At 53.5% G+C, this 18,083-nt stretch overlaps 1 protein-coding gene across 1 annotated transcript; it reads left to right on the top strand.

Annotated features, from left to right (window-relative positions):
• The first annotated feature begins 1,284 nt into the window (after nt 1-1,284).
• Nucleotides 1,285-14,079, top strand: Bcam (basal cell adhesion molecule (Lutheran blood group)). Its single transcript, XM_005370314.2, has 15 exons — nt 1,285-1,396; nt 3,309-3,430; nt 3,857-4,085; nt 4,181-4,251; nt 5,132-5,228; nt 5,321-5,503; nt 6,222-6,358; nt 6,968-7,124; nt 10,385-10,503; nt 10,598-10,739; nt 11,560-11,696; nt 11,852-11,996; nt 12,083-12,227; nt 13,408-13,525; nt 13,616-14,079. Exons 1-15 carry the CDS (start codon nt 1,333-1,335, stop codon nt 13,619-13,621), a joined length of 1,872 nt encoding a protein of 623 aa, XP_005370371.1. The 5' UTR covers nt 1,285-1,332; the 3' UTR covers nt 13,622-14,079.
• Nucleotides 14,080-18,083: the final 4,004 nt, after the last annotated feature.

Here is an 18,083-nt window from a genome sequence, read left to right as displayed (position 1 = left end):
GGAATGCTCAAACAGCCTTTAGCAGAGTAGAGCCAGCACTTATAGCCTTTCATCTGAGGCTGATGGGTAAACTTTGGCTCCAGGGGCCCCCTAAGCTCACCGCTGATGTCCCTTAGGCTGGCCAGAGACTGGGGGAGAAATGTCTCTCAGCATGTCCAGTGCCACCTCCCACCCCATCCCTACCAGTATCCTTGGCTAGCTTCTCCAGGCTGAACAGAGGCAGAACGCTCCTTCCCAGCCCCCACCCAGCATTCCTGGGATTTTGTTCTGGGCTGATTTGGCTTGTGAGGACCCTGGAGTAGAGTAGTCTGTGACCCTAGGCTTTGACCTGTGACCCTCTCTTCCGTCCAGTGGCCCCAGTGGCCTGAGCTCCTCCCTCCTCCACTCACCTGCCCCAGCCAACCCACGTCTCCTCCCCTCCCCCACCCACGTCTCCTCCCCTCCCCCCAAGGTGGGGAGGGAACGGTGGGGAGAGAAGGAAGAAGGGGGGTGACATTCCTTGGATTCCCTGGATGGGGGATGTGAGGGAGTCAGGGAGAGCAGAGCAGAGGGAGGGGCTCCCCATGCCCACCCCATCACCAAAGAGGCCTAAGAGGACCTGGGAATTGAAAACCCATTAAAGAGAAGATTGACCCGACCAGTTCCAGGCCACTGCTCAGTCACAGGAGAGACGATTCCCAGCAAGGTGGCTCTAAGGGGAGGGCATCGTAGAGCACCCTGGGAAAAGGCAGTCATGCAGGAGACTACAGAAGGAGGCCAACACAGGAAACTAATTGTACCAGGAACCGCTGGTAAACTCCGACAGTTCACAAATCAGAGGCGGTGGGCACCCTTGGGAAACTGAGGCAGAAGGATTGCTACGAGTTCCAGGCTAGCCTGAGCTACATTGTGACACCTGTCTCCAAAAAGAAAACAAACTAGGAAAAAGATCCACCTGCAGCCGGGAGGTAGGGCTGCCATCGTGGAAATGAGTATCAAGGTCCCCGAAGGAGGCCAAGAAGGAAGAGAATGAGGGTCCTCGCGGTGTCCCTCAGATCCCAGCTCTGGGCACCAGCTAGCCTGGTCGGTCGGTCAGGCCCCAGGCCACGGAGGACAGCCACGGGCGAGGGTTGGATAAAAGCGGCGCGCGCGCGCGAGGCGGTGCAGGCGGTGCGGATGGGTCCTTGCGCGCGCGGGTGGGAGGTCCTCTCTGGGCAGTGGGAGGTCTTGGCCTTGCGCCCAGCCTGGGGATGTGGGGGGTGGGGGCGTGTCCCGGGGCGTGGCCTCCTCTGCCAGGCTCACCGCTGCCGAGAGCCTCACCCCGGCTCAGTCACCGCCACCACCGCAGGGAACATGGAGCCCCCAGACGCCCGCGCAGGGCTGCTGTGGCTCGCCCTCCTCCTGGCGGGCCACTCAGGTATGGATTGGGACTGAGGGCAGAGCTGAAAGCTGGTGTTGGGTTTTGTGGGGCTGGCCCCCGGGGTCCCCGGGAAGACAAGGGGAACAATCTTCCATCTCCCCAAGGAGTACAATCTAGGGATTCCCCACCATGGAGGAAGGCGGGGAGGCCTTGGGATGTCCCCGATCCGAGAGTTGAGGATACCCCAGCTCTGGAGCAGACACAACCTGAGCCAGCTGCCCCTTCCCGTCTCTCTGGGAACTCTGGAATCTAAGCCCTCGACCCCTAATAACCTTGGGTACCTGGAATCTGGGCTCTGTTCTCCCTGGTCCCTCAGACTCGAGTCCAGCACCGCCCCCCCTCCCCGCCTTCCTGCTTAGTCAAAGTAGCTTCTGCTAGCATACTAAAGAGCAACATCCCAGAGCTGTTCTCTAAGTGATTAAGTTTGAGCTTCCTCGGGGAAACTGGGGACCCCGCTGCTAAAGCACTTCCTACAGTGTGGGGTTTCCCCTCAATTCAGAGTCTAGGCTGTCTCTAAAGGACCCACCTCTCTCAGAAAGGGCCGGGAGTACCAAGCCTGGCAGAGAACGTGGAACAGTGTTTCCGACTGAAAGGGCCCCTTTCCTGGAGCCCCTGATAAATCCACACACCTGCACGTGGTGAGAAGGGAGGAGGAACAGAGGAGCTCGGGAACACTGGGAACAGGGTGGAAAGGGATAAGGGAGGACAGAGGATATCTATCTGCTTGTTGGCTGTTTGCAGCTCACATCCAGCCCTGGGTACCAGTCTGGCCCCACATCGCTCCCCTGGGACAAGTTGGGGCCAGAGGTGGGTGCCTGGGAACCCAGGCTCCTGGCACAAGCGTGGTATATAGTTAGGAACCAAGGAGTAGGCCTAGGCCAAGCTGGGCGGGGAAGGAATGATGCCAAAATGCCGTCCCAGGGGGTAGATTCCCAGCAAGAACTAAGCTACCCACTAGACCCTGATAGGAGTCTAAGACTCAAGCTTCCAGGTCCCTAGGACCCTGAGGTTAATGTTTCCAACATCCAGCCTCCAATGCCTCAGGCTGCTGGGAGTCTAAACTCCAGCCCTTTCTGCCTCAGGACCCAGGCTCACTCCCTGCCCAGGTGACTCACCTTACTCTTTTTCAAACTTCTCTTGTAAAGAGATGGGTGGGGGGTGTTGTCAGGGTGCAGGTAGGGGGCTCTGGCGCCAAGCCGGGCAGGTCTCAGCCAGCCTGGCCCTCCCACATTCCTGAAACCTGCCCAGCCCTGTCCCCCCTTGCCACTCCCACACACCCATCCAGCTCCTGGCCCAGCTGCAGCCTGCACCCCAGCCCCCCACACATCAGAGAGCAGAAGGGCCCCCAGGAGCTACCGGAGAAAACAGGATGGGATCAAGAAATGGAAAACAAAGATGGAGAAAGACCTGTTCTTCAGCCCCAGGCCAGGTCCTGCCCTGGGTGCTAGAGGCCAAAAGGAGAGACAGGCCTGACCCTTCCTTGAGGGGACGTCTGCTGTACTAGGAGAAGCAAGACTTTAGCTTAGAGCGCTGAAGAAGGCTTGACCTTAACCCTTACAAGTTGAGAGCCTGTCCTGGTAGCACAGGACTTTAATCTGAGCAGTCAGGAGGCAGAGGCAGCTGTAGATCTCTGTGAATTTGAGCCTGGTTCACATAACTCCCAAGTTATACAGAGACACTGATGAGTCCCAGACGTGAGGAGGACCAAGGAGGGAGAGAGTAGCTGCATTTGAGGGAGAAGGTGGGAGCCTGGACTCCTGTCTGAGGGAGGAGGCAAGGGTCTGGACCTCTGTGTCTAAGGGAGGACATGTGGGCTAGTTTTTTCCAGTCTGGGATAGGAGGCTCGGTCTGGAGTGCTCTCCCTGTTAGTAGCACTGGGTAGACATTTGACGCCACACCCATCCTGCAGGCACCCAGGCTGAGGTGCACGTGTCTGTACCCCCGCTGGTGGATGTGTCCCAAGGACATCAGATCACCCTGAACTGCATACTACGGGAGCACCCCGAACATTATGTGCTGGAATGGTTCCTTGTGAGTGCTCTGTGCTGGGAGCTGGGGATGATGCTGGGATGATGTTGGGAGGAGGTAGAGGAGGATCCAGTGGCCTGGTCACATCAGTACCCATCAACTCTTTCTACACGGGATCCCCTGGCGTGTCCAGAAGACCCCACATGGAGCTTTCAAAAGCCACATTTCCATTTACAGTCAAACACTTGCCTAGATCTACACCTGCCTAGAATCCACCAGTGAGGGGCTGGGGTATGGCTCAGTAGTAGAGCACCTGCCTAGAATCCCCCAGTGAGGGGCTGGGGTGTGACTCAGTGGTAGTGATTGCTTAGTATGTGGAAGCCACCAGGTTCTCCCCTTAGGCCCAGAGGGAAAAAAAATCTTAGAGGGATTCAGTAGTAAGGGAGGGCTCACAATCCAAGCTAAGACTACCCCTGTTCATACCCCCAGGTTGATGCTTCTGGGTCCCGACACCTCCTAGCTTCTGGGGAGCCACAGGGCTCAGAGCTCCGGTCCACAATCCACAACTCTCGGGGTCGCAATCCCGCATACGCTCTGGACTCCCGCGGGGGACTGGTGATAAATGATACCCAAGTGGGCGATGAGCGGGACTACGTGTGCGTGGTGAAGGCTGGGCCAATGGGAACCTCAGAGGCCACCTCAAGAGTCCGTGTGTTTAGTGAGTGTCCCCAACACTATCCTGAGGAGCGAGGGTGGATTGGGGGTGGGGGAGGGTCAGAGAAGGTTTTCCTGACATGACCATCTCCCCAACAGCAACCCCCGAGCCTACAGAGGTGTTTCCCAACAAAGGAACGCTGTCTGTGTTGGACGAGTCCGCCCAGGAGGTAATGTGTCCTGGAGTTGAGCAGTGGGTGAAGAGACCCAAGACCTTCTTTGTTATTGCTTTGTTTTGTGATATGGAAGATTGAACTCAGGGCTTTCTTTGAGCACACCAGGCAGGTACTCCTTGGGTATTTTCCTTGTTTGTTTTTTGTTTTTGTTTGGGAGGGCGACTTTATGTAGCACAGGCTGTCCCGAAGCTTTCTGTGTCTCCACTCATACCTTCCAAGGACTGAGGTCCTAGGCATGTGTCATTGTAGCAGTTTTTTTTTTCTTGGTTTTGTTTTTTTTTTGCAACACTGTCTCATAGCCCAGTGTGATCTCAAACCTGCTGTGTGGCCAGGACACTTCTGCTCCCCCAGCCTCTACGATTGATTCAAGTGCTAGGCTTACCCTAGCTGTGGCTTAGGGTTGTGTGAAATGGGGTCTCATGAGGCTCAGGCTGGCCTGGAATTCATTATGTAGCCCAGGCTAGTGCCAAACTGATGTTTCTATCTCAGCCTCTTGAGGGCTGGAATTACATTTGTGTGCCGCCACACCTGCTTCAGGTTTTTAATTAATTATTTCACTAATTATTTGTTAATTACGTGCCACAGCGTAAATCAGAAGACAACTTTTGAGGGCCGCTTCCCTCTCTATACCTCTACACGGTTCCAGGGATCTAACGCAGGTCTTCCATCTCCCCCACAAGCACACTTACTGACTGAGCCATCTCATAGGCCTGGGCTCTGGGCTTTTTATTGGAAGGAACTGGAGTCAATGAGATCTGTTTCCTCTCCTGGGGAGAGAGCCCAATGGACATGTCTAAAGGGGAGATCTGGGGAAAAGAGAACCAGACTTCAGAGTCCTGGCACCAAGCCCAGGCCACGCCCATGCCTTTCCCAGATTGCCACCTGCAGCAGCCAGAACGGAAACCCGGTGCCTAACATCACATGGTATCGGAACGGGCAGCAACTGAAAGTGCCCATGGAATTGAACACAAGTGAGCCATCAGGAGCCAAGGGGAATGGGGGTTGGGGTGGTGGCTGGTGGCAGGGGTTAGTCACCTCGTCCTGCTGCCTGCCTCTCTCACAGATGGTTACATGACCAGCCGTACCGTCCGAGAGGCCTCGGGCCTGTATTCCCTGACCAGCACCCTCTACCTGAGGCTCCACAAGGAGGATCGGGATGCCAGGTTCCACTGTGCTGCTCAGTACAAGTTGCCCTCAGGTCAGGAAGGCCACCTGGACAGCCCTGCCTTCCAGCTCACCCTGCACTGTGAGTCCCCAATGACTCCCGGCTCCTGACCCAAGATCCTACCCCAGCAAGGCCCAACTCCCAGACCCCGATTCCAATCTGTGTCCTCACCCTACCTTTTCACCTCTTGTAGAAATAATGAGGGGATGTGCTGCTGACCTTTGACCTCAGCACCCCAAACAATCATACTGATTCTGACTTCAGTATAGGACCCTGTACCCCATGGGACACTCACCTTCTCCCACAGAATTAGTTCCCCATATGACATCTTGTCTTAAATCTCAAATTGTACAGTGACCCCTGACCCTTGAGGCATTCTGTCAATTTACCTAGACCTCTGACCTTTGCTGTGTTCTGAGAATGAGTCTGGACCTCTCAAGTCATCTCAACACTGGAGAAGCTGAGATAAGAATTTAGAGAGTACAAAATCTAGCTGAGCGACAGAGAGGGAGCCTGTCTCAAAAACCAGCAGAAGGAATAGGACATATACACCACACACACACACACACACACACACACACACACACACCAGAAATCTCAGCTGGTCTGTGGTGGCACACGCCTTTAATCCCAGCACTCAGGAGGCAGAGGCAGGCGGATCTCTGTGAGTTCGAGGCCAGCCTGGTCTACAAAATGGGTTCTGGTACAGCCAGGGCTACCCAGAGAAACCCTGACTCTGAAAAAAAGTACAACTGACCTTTCCCCTTGACAGATGACCTTACTTCCTGTCTTCCCACAGATCCCACAGAGCATGTGGAATTCTGGGTGGGAAGTCCATCCACCACGGAAGGATGGGTGCGTGAGGGTGACGCTGTCCAGCTGCTCTGCCAGGGTGATGGCAGCCCTAGCCTGGAGTACTCCTTTTTCCGCCTGAAGGTAATTCACTCGGTGGTCCCTTTGGATCCCACCTGATTCTGGGTCATACTAACCTCATCAGCCTCTTGCTGATGAGGGAGATGGAACCCAGGACCTGTCTCATGTTACATAACTGTGCTTCCGCTGAACCACAATCCCAGCCCTCACAGGGGTGGGGGGGATTCTAGACAGGGGAGCCACACCCCAGCCTCTCACTGGAGGATTCTAGCAGGGGCTCTGTCACTGAGCCACACCCCAGCCCTGCACTGGGGTATTCTAGGCAGGGGCTCTACCACTGAGCCACACCCCCAGCCCCTCACTGGGGGATTCTAGGCAGGGGCTCTACCACTGAGCCACACCCCCAGCCCCTCACTGGGGGATTCTAGGCAGGGGTTCTACCACTGAGCCACACCCCCAGCCCCTCACTGGGGGATTCTAGGCAGGGGTTCTACCAAAAGACCTCTGACCCTGACTTGAGGTGGTTCGGAGACTATACCCACCCAGTGTGACCCCTGACCTTTGGCTTGAACAGGCTCTAGTCAAGTATGACATCGGCTTGGTGACCTCTGACTCCACCCCCAGTTGCCCTCAGAACAATTCCTAATTCTTGCGTCCCATCTACTTTCTCAGAACAACCAGGAGGAACTGCTAAAGGTCAACCTCAAGGGGAACTTGACCCTGGAGGGGGTGCACCGGGACCAGAGTGGCACCTACGGATGCAGAGTGGAGGACTACGATGCCGCCGAGGACGCACAACTCGTCAAGATGCTAAAGCTGCACGTGGCCTGTGAGAGCTTTGGCAGGGAGGGAGGGCAGGGTGTGGTGAGGCTTCACCAGCTCCTCTCCCTCAGGGTCCCCACCCTGGCTCCTTCCAGAGTCCTAGTTCCAGAGCACACATTTGTCTCTCTCCCCTGTGTGGAACCTGCTGTGCCTCCCCAGTGCTTTATAGAGAAAGATCAATCCCCTTTTAACCATCTGTGTTCCCCAGAACTGAGAGGCTTTGCCATCAACTGACTCCTCCCCCGTGGAGGCCACAGCTCCAGCACACCGCAGGCTCCTCTCTTCCATACTAACTCCACAGGATTATGCTTGGCTCGGCCCCGGTTTCTAAGCAGCTTTTGCATTCACTTCACTAGGAAGAAAGTGGTCTTTAGTGTGCGCATCTGAGTGCATGTGCACACCTCCTGTGCATGCATGTGTCAAGGCCTTAGCTGGTGTTACTCAGGGTTGACACTGTAGATTCTGAGAAGGATCTCTATCTGCTTGGAGCTCTCCTGTTAAGCTAGACTGTCTGGCCAGCCAGCATGCCCCAGAGATCTTTCTGCCTTTGCTTCCTTAGTCCTAAGAGTAAGCATGCACAGCTACACCGAACCTTTTATGTGGAATCTGGGGCTTCGAGACAGGGGCTCTACCTCTGAGCCATGTCCCCAGCCCCTCACTGGGGGATTCTAGGCAGGGGCTCTACCTCTGAGCCATGTCCCCAGCCCCTCACTGGGGGATTCTAGGCAGGGGCTCTACCACTGAGCCACACCCCAACCCCTCACTGGGGGATTCTAGGCAGGGGCTCTACCACTGAGCCACACCCCAGCTCCTCACTGGGGGATTCTAGGCAGGGTTCTAGGACTCTGGTCCTCTTGTTTGCCCAGCAAGTACTCTACCTGTTGAGTTGTTATGTTTTGTTTTGAGACAGTCTCATGAAGCTAGACTGGCCTTAAACTCACTGTACAGCCACCACCACACCCCCCCACAGTAACAGAGACAGAAAGCAAATGCTGGCCCAATCCCTTTTAATCACGTTAGTGTATCTTAGAGCAGTAGCACTGATAAAACGGAGGTGGTTGGTGACAGAATTGAGTTCCCTAGAAGTGTTCTCTGCTACCACATCTGCAGGTAGAGTGTTTATGGAAAGTCTCTTGTGATCTCTGTATTCAGAAGTAGCAAGAATGGGCAGGCCTGAAGTTTAACTGTGGTTTACACAAGGTCTAGCAGGGCAGGGAAGGGGGTGGCTGACGATACTCCACAGTTGCTTGCAGTTAGCATGATGGAATTGGACCTGTCCATGTGTTGTGCAGGAAAGGGGGTATGACCTTGGGTGAGGGGCTCCTTGCAGTTGAGGGCATTCCCACCGAGAGCTGACAGCTGAGGGTTGACAGCTGCCAACCCCCCTTGCAGCAGCTGGGAGAATCAGTTGTTGGTGTTGGAAGCGAGATCCCGAGATCCGGGTGTCCACAGCAGCGGGGGCAGGGAGGCCTCTGAGAGAAGGGGACACATGGGTAGGAAGCTGAAGAATGACGTGAGAAGCTTGCAGAGCCGAAAGCCTCTGCTGCAGGCAGATAACCTGGTGCACGGGCCCTAGAAATGAACTTGGTATTCTTGAGAAAACTAAACCCAAAAACAAGGTCTCTGTAACTAAGCAGATAGTGTTCAAAGGCTAGGCAGGCTCTTGTAGGCTGGCCTAATTTGTCCATGATGCCCAGGGTACTGGGGAACCATAGCAGGATTTTAAGCCAGAGAGGAAGGAAGATGGCTGGACCAGTGTGTTCTTTGAAAGCATTCCTTGGGCTGCTCAGTAGAGGATCGACCGAGATAACCAAAATGAGGAATAGGGCTGGCAAGATGGCTCAGCAAGCCAAGGAGCTTGCTGCCAGGCCCAATGGCCCAAGTTTGGGTCTCACATGAAGGAGGGAGAGAATCATCTGAACTCCGTCCATGTGCCACGGCACTCGCGCATGCATGCGTGCACACACAATAATAAAAATACAACTTTTAGGGGCTGGAGAGATGGCTCAACGGTTAAGAGCACTGGTTGCTCTTCCAGAGGACCTGGGTTCAATTCCCAGCACCAACATGGTGGCTCACAACTGCCTGTAGCTTTACACCAATGTACATAAAATAAAGTCAAATTATTTAAAAAAAAAAATACAACTTTTAGAAAGTGAAGGATAAGCCAAGCAGTGTAATGCATGCCATTAATCCCAGCACTGGAGAGACAGAGGCAGGCCATTCTCTGAGTTTGAGGCCAGCCTGCTCTACACAGTGACTTCCAGAACAGCCAGGGCTACACAGAGATACCCTGTTTTGAAAAACCAAAAAAAGAGAGGAGAAAGAGACAGCGAGGGAAGACTAATAGAGAGATGGTAAGGACAAGGGAGCCGGTCAGGTAAAGGGAAGTAGGGGGAACCTTCTCAGAGGAGACAAATAAAAATCTTAGTTTTCCTGTAAACAATGTCTTAGATAGCCAAGGTTAGCCTGAAACTCAGATCTTCCGCCTTAGCTTCCCAAGTGCTGGGATTACAAGCACGGAACCACCAAAACCAGTCAGAACTTTATTGTCTTTTGAGATGCTGACATTTGAACCTAGGGCCTTTTCCATGTTAGACAAACACTCTACCTCCTGTGTTTATATACAGCTCGAGCCCTTTAAGTTGTCTGATCATTTTAAATTATTCTTACCGTTTATTTGTTTGTGCATCTGTGCGCATGGAAGTCAGAGGACAGCTTACAGGAGCTTGTCATCTCCTTCCACCATGTGGGTCTAAAGGACCGGTGTCAGCAGGAGTCTAGCCAGTGAGCCTTCTTGCTGGTCCAAACTCATCAAGTTTGTATGGAGATGGAATGAGGGTGGTACAGAGGAGCAGACATTTGAGCTTAATTAAACAAAAGCTTGAGATAGAGAGCTTGAGGCACAGCACTAAAGCAGAGCCCCTGCCTAGAATCCCCCAGTGAGGGGCTGGGGGTGTGGCCCAGTGGCAGAGCCCCTGCCTAGAATCCCCCAGTGAGGGGCTGGGGGTGTGGCCCAGTGGTAGAGCAGTTGCCTTGCTCATGGCATCCTCAGTACTGCAAAGCCTCAGATAGTAGGTCAGATAGTGAATTCTTCAGAGCTGTTCTCCTAGTGCTGACTGCAGGGCCTGAATGGAAAGTAAAGTTGCTGCAGTACTGGGTAGAATTAGAAAGAACAACAAGGTGTTGTCTGCCACTGATAGCTCTCTAGAGGCCCTTGCTGAGTGGACAAGGGCTGGGGAATGTGAGCATGTTTCTCCCCTGCAGACCTGGATCCCCTGGAGCTGAGCGTGCCCGAGGAACTCTTCGTCTTCCTGAACAGTAGTGGCATGGTGGTAGACTGCTCCGCCAGAGGTTTGCCTGCTCCTACTGTGCGCTGGACCAAGGTGACAGAAGGAAGGAGCTGTGGGGCCTCGGCTCCTCCGCCTCAGCCTCTCAACCTCATGGTCCTCCCCGGCTTCCTTCCTGTCCCTGCCCTAGGATTCTGTGACCCTCGCATATGGTCCCACGCTGGCTCTCGATGCTGTTACCTTTGACTCCGCTGGTACCTACACATGTGAAGCCTCTACACCCACCGTCCCCCTCCTGAGCCGGACACAGAGTTTCCAGCTGGTGGTTCAAGGTTGGGATTGTTGGGCGCCTTACGTGGGGGCAGGGTCTCTCTTTCGTTATCTTTCTTTTGTTGTGTCTGCATGTGTGGTGTATGTAGCTAGTCGTGTGTGTCTGTGTGTGTGTGTATGTGCACGCCTGATGCCAGAAGTCTACCCTGAGTGTCTTCCTCTATCCCTGTCTAATTTTTGTTGGGGGAAGGCGTGCTGCAGGGGCGCGTGTTGTGAGACAGGGTTTCTCTTTGTAGCCCTGGCTGTCCTGGAACTCACTTTGTAGACCAGGCTGGCCTCGAACTCACAGATATCTGCCTGCCTCTGCCTCTGGAGTGCTGCGGTACAAGGTGTGCACCGCTGGACACAGTTGTATTTTTTTTTTTTTTTGTCTATTTATTTTGGGAGTACAGTTTGTGGTGGCGGGAGAACACCCTGTCGACTGCAAGGAAGGAACTCTGGTTGTCGGGCTTGGCAAGGTGCACTTTTGCGTGCTGAGCCATCCTGCCATCCCCCCCCCCCCCCCCCCCCCCCCCCCCCCCCCGCCGCCTTCTTCTTGAGACCTGGAGCTCATTGATTGGCTGCTTAGGGGACTCCAGAAGTCCTCCTGTCCCTGCAGTCCTCCCACCCCAGTGCTGGGGTCCTAACTGTGCACTGCTGTACCCATTTTTATGTGGGTGCCAGGGAGCGAACTCCGGTCCTGAAATTTGTATAGCAAGCACATGGTCTGCTGAGCCATCTCCCCGGTCCCTTCTCTATTTTCTCCTTGTTCCACTCCTGTGTCCCTCTCCTTTCCCTGGCAGTCTGCCTCCCCCTCACTCTGCTGCTCCCCACCGCCCACAGGGACACCAGAGTTAAAACCAAATGAGATAAAGCCCATATCGGGGAACAGCTGGATGGAAGGAGACGAAGTCACGCTGGTCTGCTCTGCCCAAGGCTACCCAGAACCCAAACTCACCTGGAGCCAGCCAGGCGATACTGTAAGGGACATGCCTTGCCACTCTGAGCTTACCCCAAGTTCCAAAGGGGACCCTGACCCTCATCGATCCAAGCTTCATAGCCCCTATACTCCACCTCAGCCTACATCCCCAGCCCTTGACCCCCAAGGGGCCTGGCCTGACCCAAGCCTCCACAGCCAGCAGAGCCTCCCTTTGAGGGCAAAGGCTGGATGAGCAGCTCGCTGATGGTGAAAGTGACCAGCGCCCTGAGCCGAGAGGGCGTGTCCTGTGAGGCATCTAACGTCCATGGCAAGAGAAGCCATGTCTTCCATTTTGGCTCTGGTGGGTAACCAGGAGGGGAGCAACTGGGTGGACACGCAGGCGCCCTGATCTAGGGAGCCTAGTACCTCTTTCTTGTCTCTTCGCAGTGGCCCCTCAGACTGCCCAGGCTGGAGTGGCTGTCATGGCTGTAGCCGTCAGCGTAGGCCTCCTACTGCTTGTGGTTGCTGCTTTTTACTGCATGAGACGCAAGGGGCGCCCCAGCTGCTGCCGGCGAAAGGAGAAGGGGGCTCCGTAAGTATTTGCAGGCTTCCAGTCCTTCTGCAACCATAGCCCTGTCCTGTTCTCAGCCAAGCCCTCCAGCTCTGCTGCAAAAGGAGTCCCAAACCCATCAGCTACCTGCCCTCCCCCACCTATCTTCACCCCTCGCCAACCCAAGGATAGCCTTGCCTACCACCCAGAATCCCACCCAGAGCCCCCTGAGGTCTCCTTAGTCAGACCATGTCTGTCTCCATCTGTCATCCCCAGTTACGGGCCTCTATCTTAAGCTCCAGTCTTTCATTCTGTCTGAAGTTTTGGAGCTGGGACCCAGACTTTACATCAAACAAAGCCTTGCTCCTGAGCCACACTCCTAGCAGGACAGTGGTGGTGCAAAGTCTTTTTCATCCCAGTGCTCAGGAGGCAGAGACAGGCGATCTCTGTAAGTTTGAAGCCAGCCAGGGACACACAGAGAAACCCTGTCTTCAAAAGCCAAAAGAAAAGAAAATGCCCTACAGACTTGATCTTAGGAAGCATTTTCTCAGCCGAGGGTCCCTCCTTTCAAATAACTAGCCTATGTTAAATTGACATAAAACTAGCCAGCACACGGGGGAGGGGGGTTCCGGGGAGTTGTTCTACCACTAAGCCATCACCTGGAGCTTCTAGGCAGGTTCTTTACACACATCCCCGGTCCCTTTTGGACTTTTCTGTGACAAGGTCACATTGAGCTGTCCAGGTTGGCCTTGAACTTTCAGTCCTCTTGCTTTGACTTCCCAGGGCTGGGCTTAGAGCCCTGTGCCTGCTGCAAAGCCCAACTTGTCTCCAGTCTAGACTTTGTCCTTCCAAAGTCCCACACAGGGCTGTTTCCACACCAATGCTAGTCACACCCTGACCTGCTCCTTAAAGTCACACTTCCGGTGGCGGTCTTTCTCCGTCATAGCTACATCCCCACAACCCATGTCTGTGTTTACCTCAAACCCCACGTCCTGTGCGCGGTCCTATCTTACCTCATCTCTAACCCCTATAGCATCCTCAGCTTCTGCCCATAACTGTCCAGGCCTCTTTCTAAAGTTAACCTTGCTTCTAGCCCATCTCCAACCTCAGCAACCCTTCCCTTCCCTCCTACCACCAAACCCACTGCCATTGCCACCCTGACCCCACTCCCAGTTCCGATCTTGAGTAGTGATCTTTCCATGATGCCACTGTCCTCTCCCAGGCCAGCCAGGGAACCAGAGCTGAGCCACTCTGGCTCAGATCGTCCAGAGCAGACAGGCCTTCTTATGGGTGGGCCCTCCGGAGGAGGCAGAGGTGGCGGCGGGGGATTCGGAGATGAGGTGAGTGGTGGCCTGGATGTCCATTGAGGAAGCAACTGAGCACAGGGCCAGTTTTGTGGGCTCAGGCTGAGCTACGGGTTCTGTCACCAGTGCTGAGGCTGAGGACCGCCCAGAGGCTGTCTCTGGATCTGGACCTTTGGGCATCGTCGGAGGACCGGCTCTGCGCACACGCCTCCACCTCCTTCCTCCTTCAGTCTCGGCCCTCCCTTCCTTCCTCTGCCTGCTGGGCAGGGACCCACAGTGGCCAGCGGCCTCAGGGAGGGGAAAAAGGGAGGGTGGGGGAGGGTTGAGAGGGGGCCTTCCTCCAGGGAATGGAACTCTCCCAGGCACCAGAATAGCTCCTGGAGCCAAGCCCAGGGACCGGCCTGGGACAAGGCGCTGAGGGTCGGCAGGCCGGGGCTATTTTTACCTCCTGTCTCTCTTGCTGGGCACTGCCCCCCACCTGATACCCTGCTGTGTAGTCTGACACTGGAGTCCCCAACACACCCCATCCCTGCCCCTCGCCCCAGCCCATCATCGTGGACACTGGATTCTTAAATAAATGCTGCCTGTCACGTGGATACCTTCCCAGATCCTCTTCTGGGGAAGGGGAGGGGGTAAAGGGGAAGGGAGGGTGCAGGCCATTGTCCCCTCCTACTACTGCTGGCTGGCTGCCTCCTCACACACCCTCAGGAAAAGCCTGACGTCAAGGAGAACGCAAGAGACAGAATCTAAGAGAGAGTGAGAGACAGATAGCATGGGATGAGACACAACTAGCTGGTGTTGGAAGAGCCCTGCCAGGGGTCCACGCACTAGCCTGGACACTGGACCAGTGCCCAGTGCCTGCTTAGGGTTGAGGTCCTTATCCCCTTAAGGAAAAATTCCTAGAGTCCCTAGGGAGTTGAAACTAAGGCTAGAAAAATCCTTTCCCCCTCCTGGAGGAGCGGGGGGCTCCCTGGAGAAGCAGGGGTCACAGGAGGAATGCAAAAGGGACCTGGGGCAGTGCTGAAACTGACAGACTTCCTAAGGTCCAAACAGGAAGGGTGGCCAAGGACAGAGCCCGGCATGGTGACCTGTGCTGGTTATCTGAGCAATCGGGATGCTGAGGTGATTGGGTTGTGAGTTTGAGGCCAGCCTGGATTACATAGCGAGGCCCAGGCTGGGAACTGCAAAGTGAGACTGTCACAAAATAACTGGAGTCAGGTGTCTTAGTGAGCCAGCCCTCATGACTTCAGTCGAGTCGTGTAGCCCAGGCTGGCTTTGAACTAACACTGAGTAGCTGAAGATGACCCTAAAATCCACGTCCCCCTGCCTTCACTTCACAAGTTGTGGGATTACAGGGGAGTGCCACCACTATTTTACTTTTTTTTTGGAGACAGAGTTTCTTTGTGTAGCCCTGGCTGTCCTGGCACTTGTTCTGTAGACCAGGCTGGCCTTAAATTCAGAGATCCATCTACTTCTACCTCCTGAGTTCTGGGACTAAAGCCATGCACCAACACTGCCCAAAAGTTCACATTTTTAATACAGTAGACACCTTCCCCTTGAGACAAGGGATTTGTCCCAAGATTCCACTGAATTCCAGAAACAGACATCACCAAGCATTCTGTACACCATTTTTCTCTTACACACATGTGTCTCTGATGAATCTCACTTTATAGCCCAAGTCAGGATGAAATTCATAGCTACTGAAAAAGCCAAGTGTGGGTCACATTTATTATCCCAGTACTCAGGAAGCTGAGGCAGGAGGATGGCCATTAGTTCAAGCCCCTCCTGGGCTACAGTGTGAAAAGCCTGTCTCAATAAGTTAAGGAAAGAAAGACTAGAAAGAAAAGTGAACAATCATTAGTAAAACGGAAGGCTGAGGAGATGGCTCAGTCAATAAACTATTTTGCAAGCATAAGAATGAGTTCAATCCATAAATCCCCATATGAAAAGCTGAACAAAATCCCAGTGCTTCAGAGACAGACTAGCTTGCTGGCCAGTTAGTCCAGCCTCTTTGGCAAGATTTCAGACCAGTGAGAGACCCTGTTTCAAAAAAAAAAAAAAAAACAAAACCAAAAGGTTGGGGCTAGGCAGATGGCTCAATGGTTAAGGGTGTTTACTGCTCTTGCAGAAGACTGGAGTTCTATTCCCCGCACCCACATCAGGCAGCTCACAACCACCTGTAACTTCAGCTCCAGGGGATATGGCGCCCTCTTCTGGCTTCTGCGGTCACCTGCACTCATGTGCACATACCCACACATAGACACATGCACATAATTAAAAGTATATTTTAATTATATTTGTTTGTTTGCCATGGCTGCCAGGTCCCCTGGAACCATAGTTACAGACAGTTATGAGCTGCTATGTGGGTGCTAGGAATTGAACCTGGGTCCTCTGGAAGAGTAGTCGGTGCTCTTAACCCCTGAGCCATCTCTCCAGCCTGTAAAATATCTTTTCGAAAGGTTGATAGTGGCTGAGGAACATCTGAGGTTGTCCTCTGGCTTCCTCACTCACACTTCACACACGTACACAATCACACACATACATGCATATGCACACTAAATAGAATAAATATAGGAACATAAAGTATGGCATTGTTAAAAATTGCTGTTTAAAATAAAAGTTATTTTAAACTTAGGAATTACTTATATCTGGAATCTCCTATTGATCACTTTTGAACTAAGGCTGGCTATGGAAAGTGAAACTGGATTAGGGGAGGACACCTCCGGTCAACAGATACCAGGATTTGTTCCTGTCCCCCCTCCCACCTCCCCGTCCCTGTTGGTAGAGCTCTTTTGTCCTCTATGGCAGAGTGGAAGATGGCAGTTTTGTCTGTTTGCTGTATTTGCTGGCTTGCTTGTTTATGACAGGGCTTCAAGTGGCCCGAGCTGGCCAGCCTCTATCCTCCTCCCTCCCACAGTAGAATGCTGGGACAGACAGACAAAGGAAGGCTGGTGAGCTGCCCAGTATGAGAGGGGCTTGTCCTCACATCCCACTTAGTGGAAGGAGAACCTCCTCATGCAAGCTGCCTTCTGCCTTCTACACAAGCATCAGAGCGTGAGCACACACAATACTAAACAATAAACAAATATGGGGGTGACATTTTTATTTAAATCCAGACAGGCACGGTTGTTCACGCCTGTATCCTCTTTTTTTTTTTTTTAATTTCAAGACAGGGTTTCTAGCCGGGCGGTGGTGGCGCACGCCTTTAATCCCAGCACTCGGGAGGCAGAGGCAGGCGAATCTCTGTGAGTTCGAGGCCAGCCTGGTCTACAAGAGCTAGTGCCAGGACTGGCTCCAAAGCTACAGAGAAACCCTGTCTCATAAAACCAAAAAAAAAAAAAAAAAAGACAGGGTTTCTCTATGTAGCTTTGGTTCCTGTCCTGGCACTAGCTCTGTAGTCCAGGCTGGCCTCAAACTCATAGAGATCCGCCTGCCTCTGCTTTCCAAGGGCTGGAATCAAAGGCACGAAGCGGTGCCACCACCTAGCTCACACCTGTATTCTCAGCAGAACACTGAGGCAGGAGAATTGCTGCAACATTGAGCTCAGCCAAGGATGTGTTGTAAGATTCAGTCTTAGGAGAAAACTAAACAAACAAACAAATAAAAACCAAACACAGTGGCCCGCACTCTGGGAATCAAGCATCTGAGAGGCAGAAGCAGGCAGTTTACCACAAACCTGAGGTTAGCCGGGCTATAACTGGAGTTCCTTGGAGTTCCAAGCCAGGCGTGGCTACCGATTAAGGCCCTATCTGAAAAGTTACCCCCCTCCCAAATAAATTTTAAAAGTTAGATGTATAACCGGTAAGATCAAAGGCAAACTATCTCAGGCACAGTTGGATCCAGGAGATCAAATCTACTTCCATGGCTGATGGGGCGGGGCAGGGGCTCAAATGCTGTATTTGATCAAAGGTAGGTGGCTGCGGCTTCCTCTGCATCCAAGAGCAGGGTTGCTAGGCAGGTAAATGACTTGGAACAGGAAGCCTTTGGCTTTGGGCCTAGCAGGCTGCTACTTTAGAGTGAGGTACTACCTCTGGGACTCCTTGACCCTGGAGACTGACTCTACAGGCATGAGACCCACCCAGTCCTTTGTCAACAAACCAAGCTGATCTTAAACAAGTCTTGAGTCTGCCTCACAGGCATGTAATCTCCACACTCCAGCCCGCACCTCTCTGGCTTCCTTCCTGAGCCGGCCCTGCCCACAAAGACCAGCCAGCAGAAAGCCTAGCCCACTTGGTGGCCATCCAGAAGAGCAGGTGCAAAGGGGGGAAAAAAGACGGTCGAACACACGGACTCTGACTCATGGGAGAGGGCGGGAGGCAAGATCTTTAGCTGGCCTTGAGAAAGCCAGCCATGGTCAGCAAGGTAAAAGCTATACCATGACCATCTTAGTTTGGGTTCTGGAACCATGATAGATGGAGAGGATCAATTCCCTAAATCTGTCCTCTGACCTCCTAACATGCGGAGGGTGTGGAACTCATGATCCAGGACATGTAAGATGGCTCAACAGGTAAAGGTACCTGCTACCAAGCCTGATGACCGAGTTCAATCCCTGGAGATTTACAAGATTGAAGGAGAAAACTGACTCCTGAAACTT

Source organism: Microtus ochrogaster, unplaced genomic scaffold (genome assembly GCF_000317375.1).
Source record: "Microtus ochrogaster isolate Prairie Vole_2 unplaced genomic scaffold, MicOch1.0 UNK74, whole genome shotgun sequence".
NCBI lineage: Eukaryota > Metazoa > Chordata > Mammalia > Rodentia > Cricetidae > Microtus > Microtus ochrogaster.
Note: the sequence above shows the minus strand (reverse complement) of the source record. Positions and strands in the feature narration are given on the sequence as shown.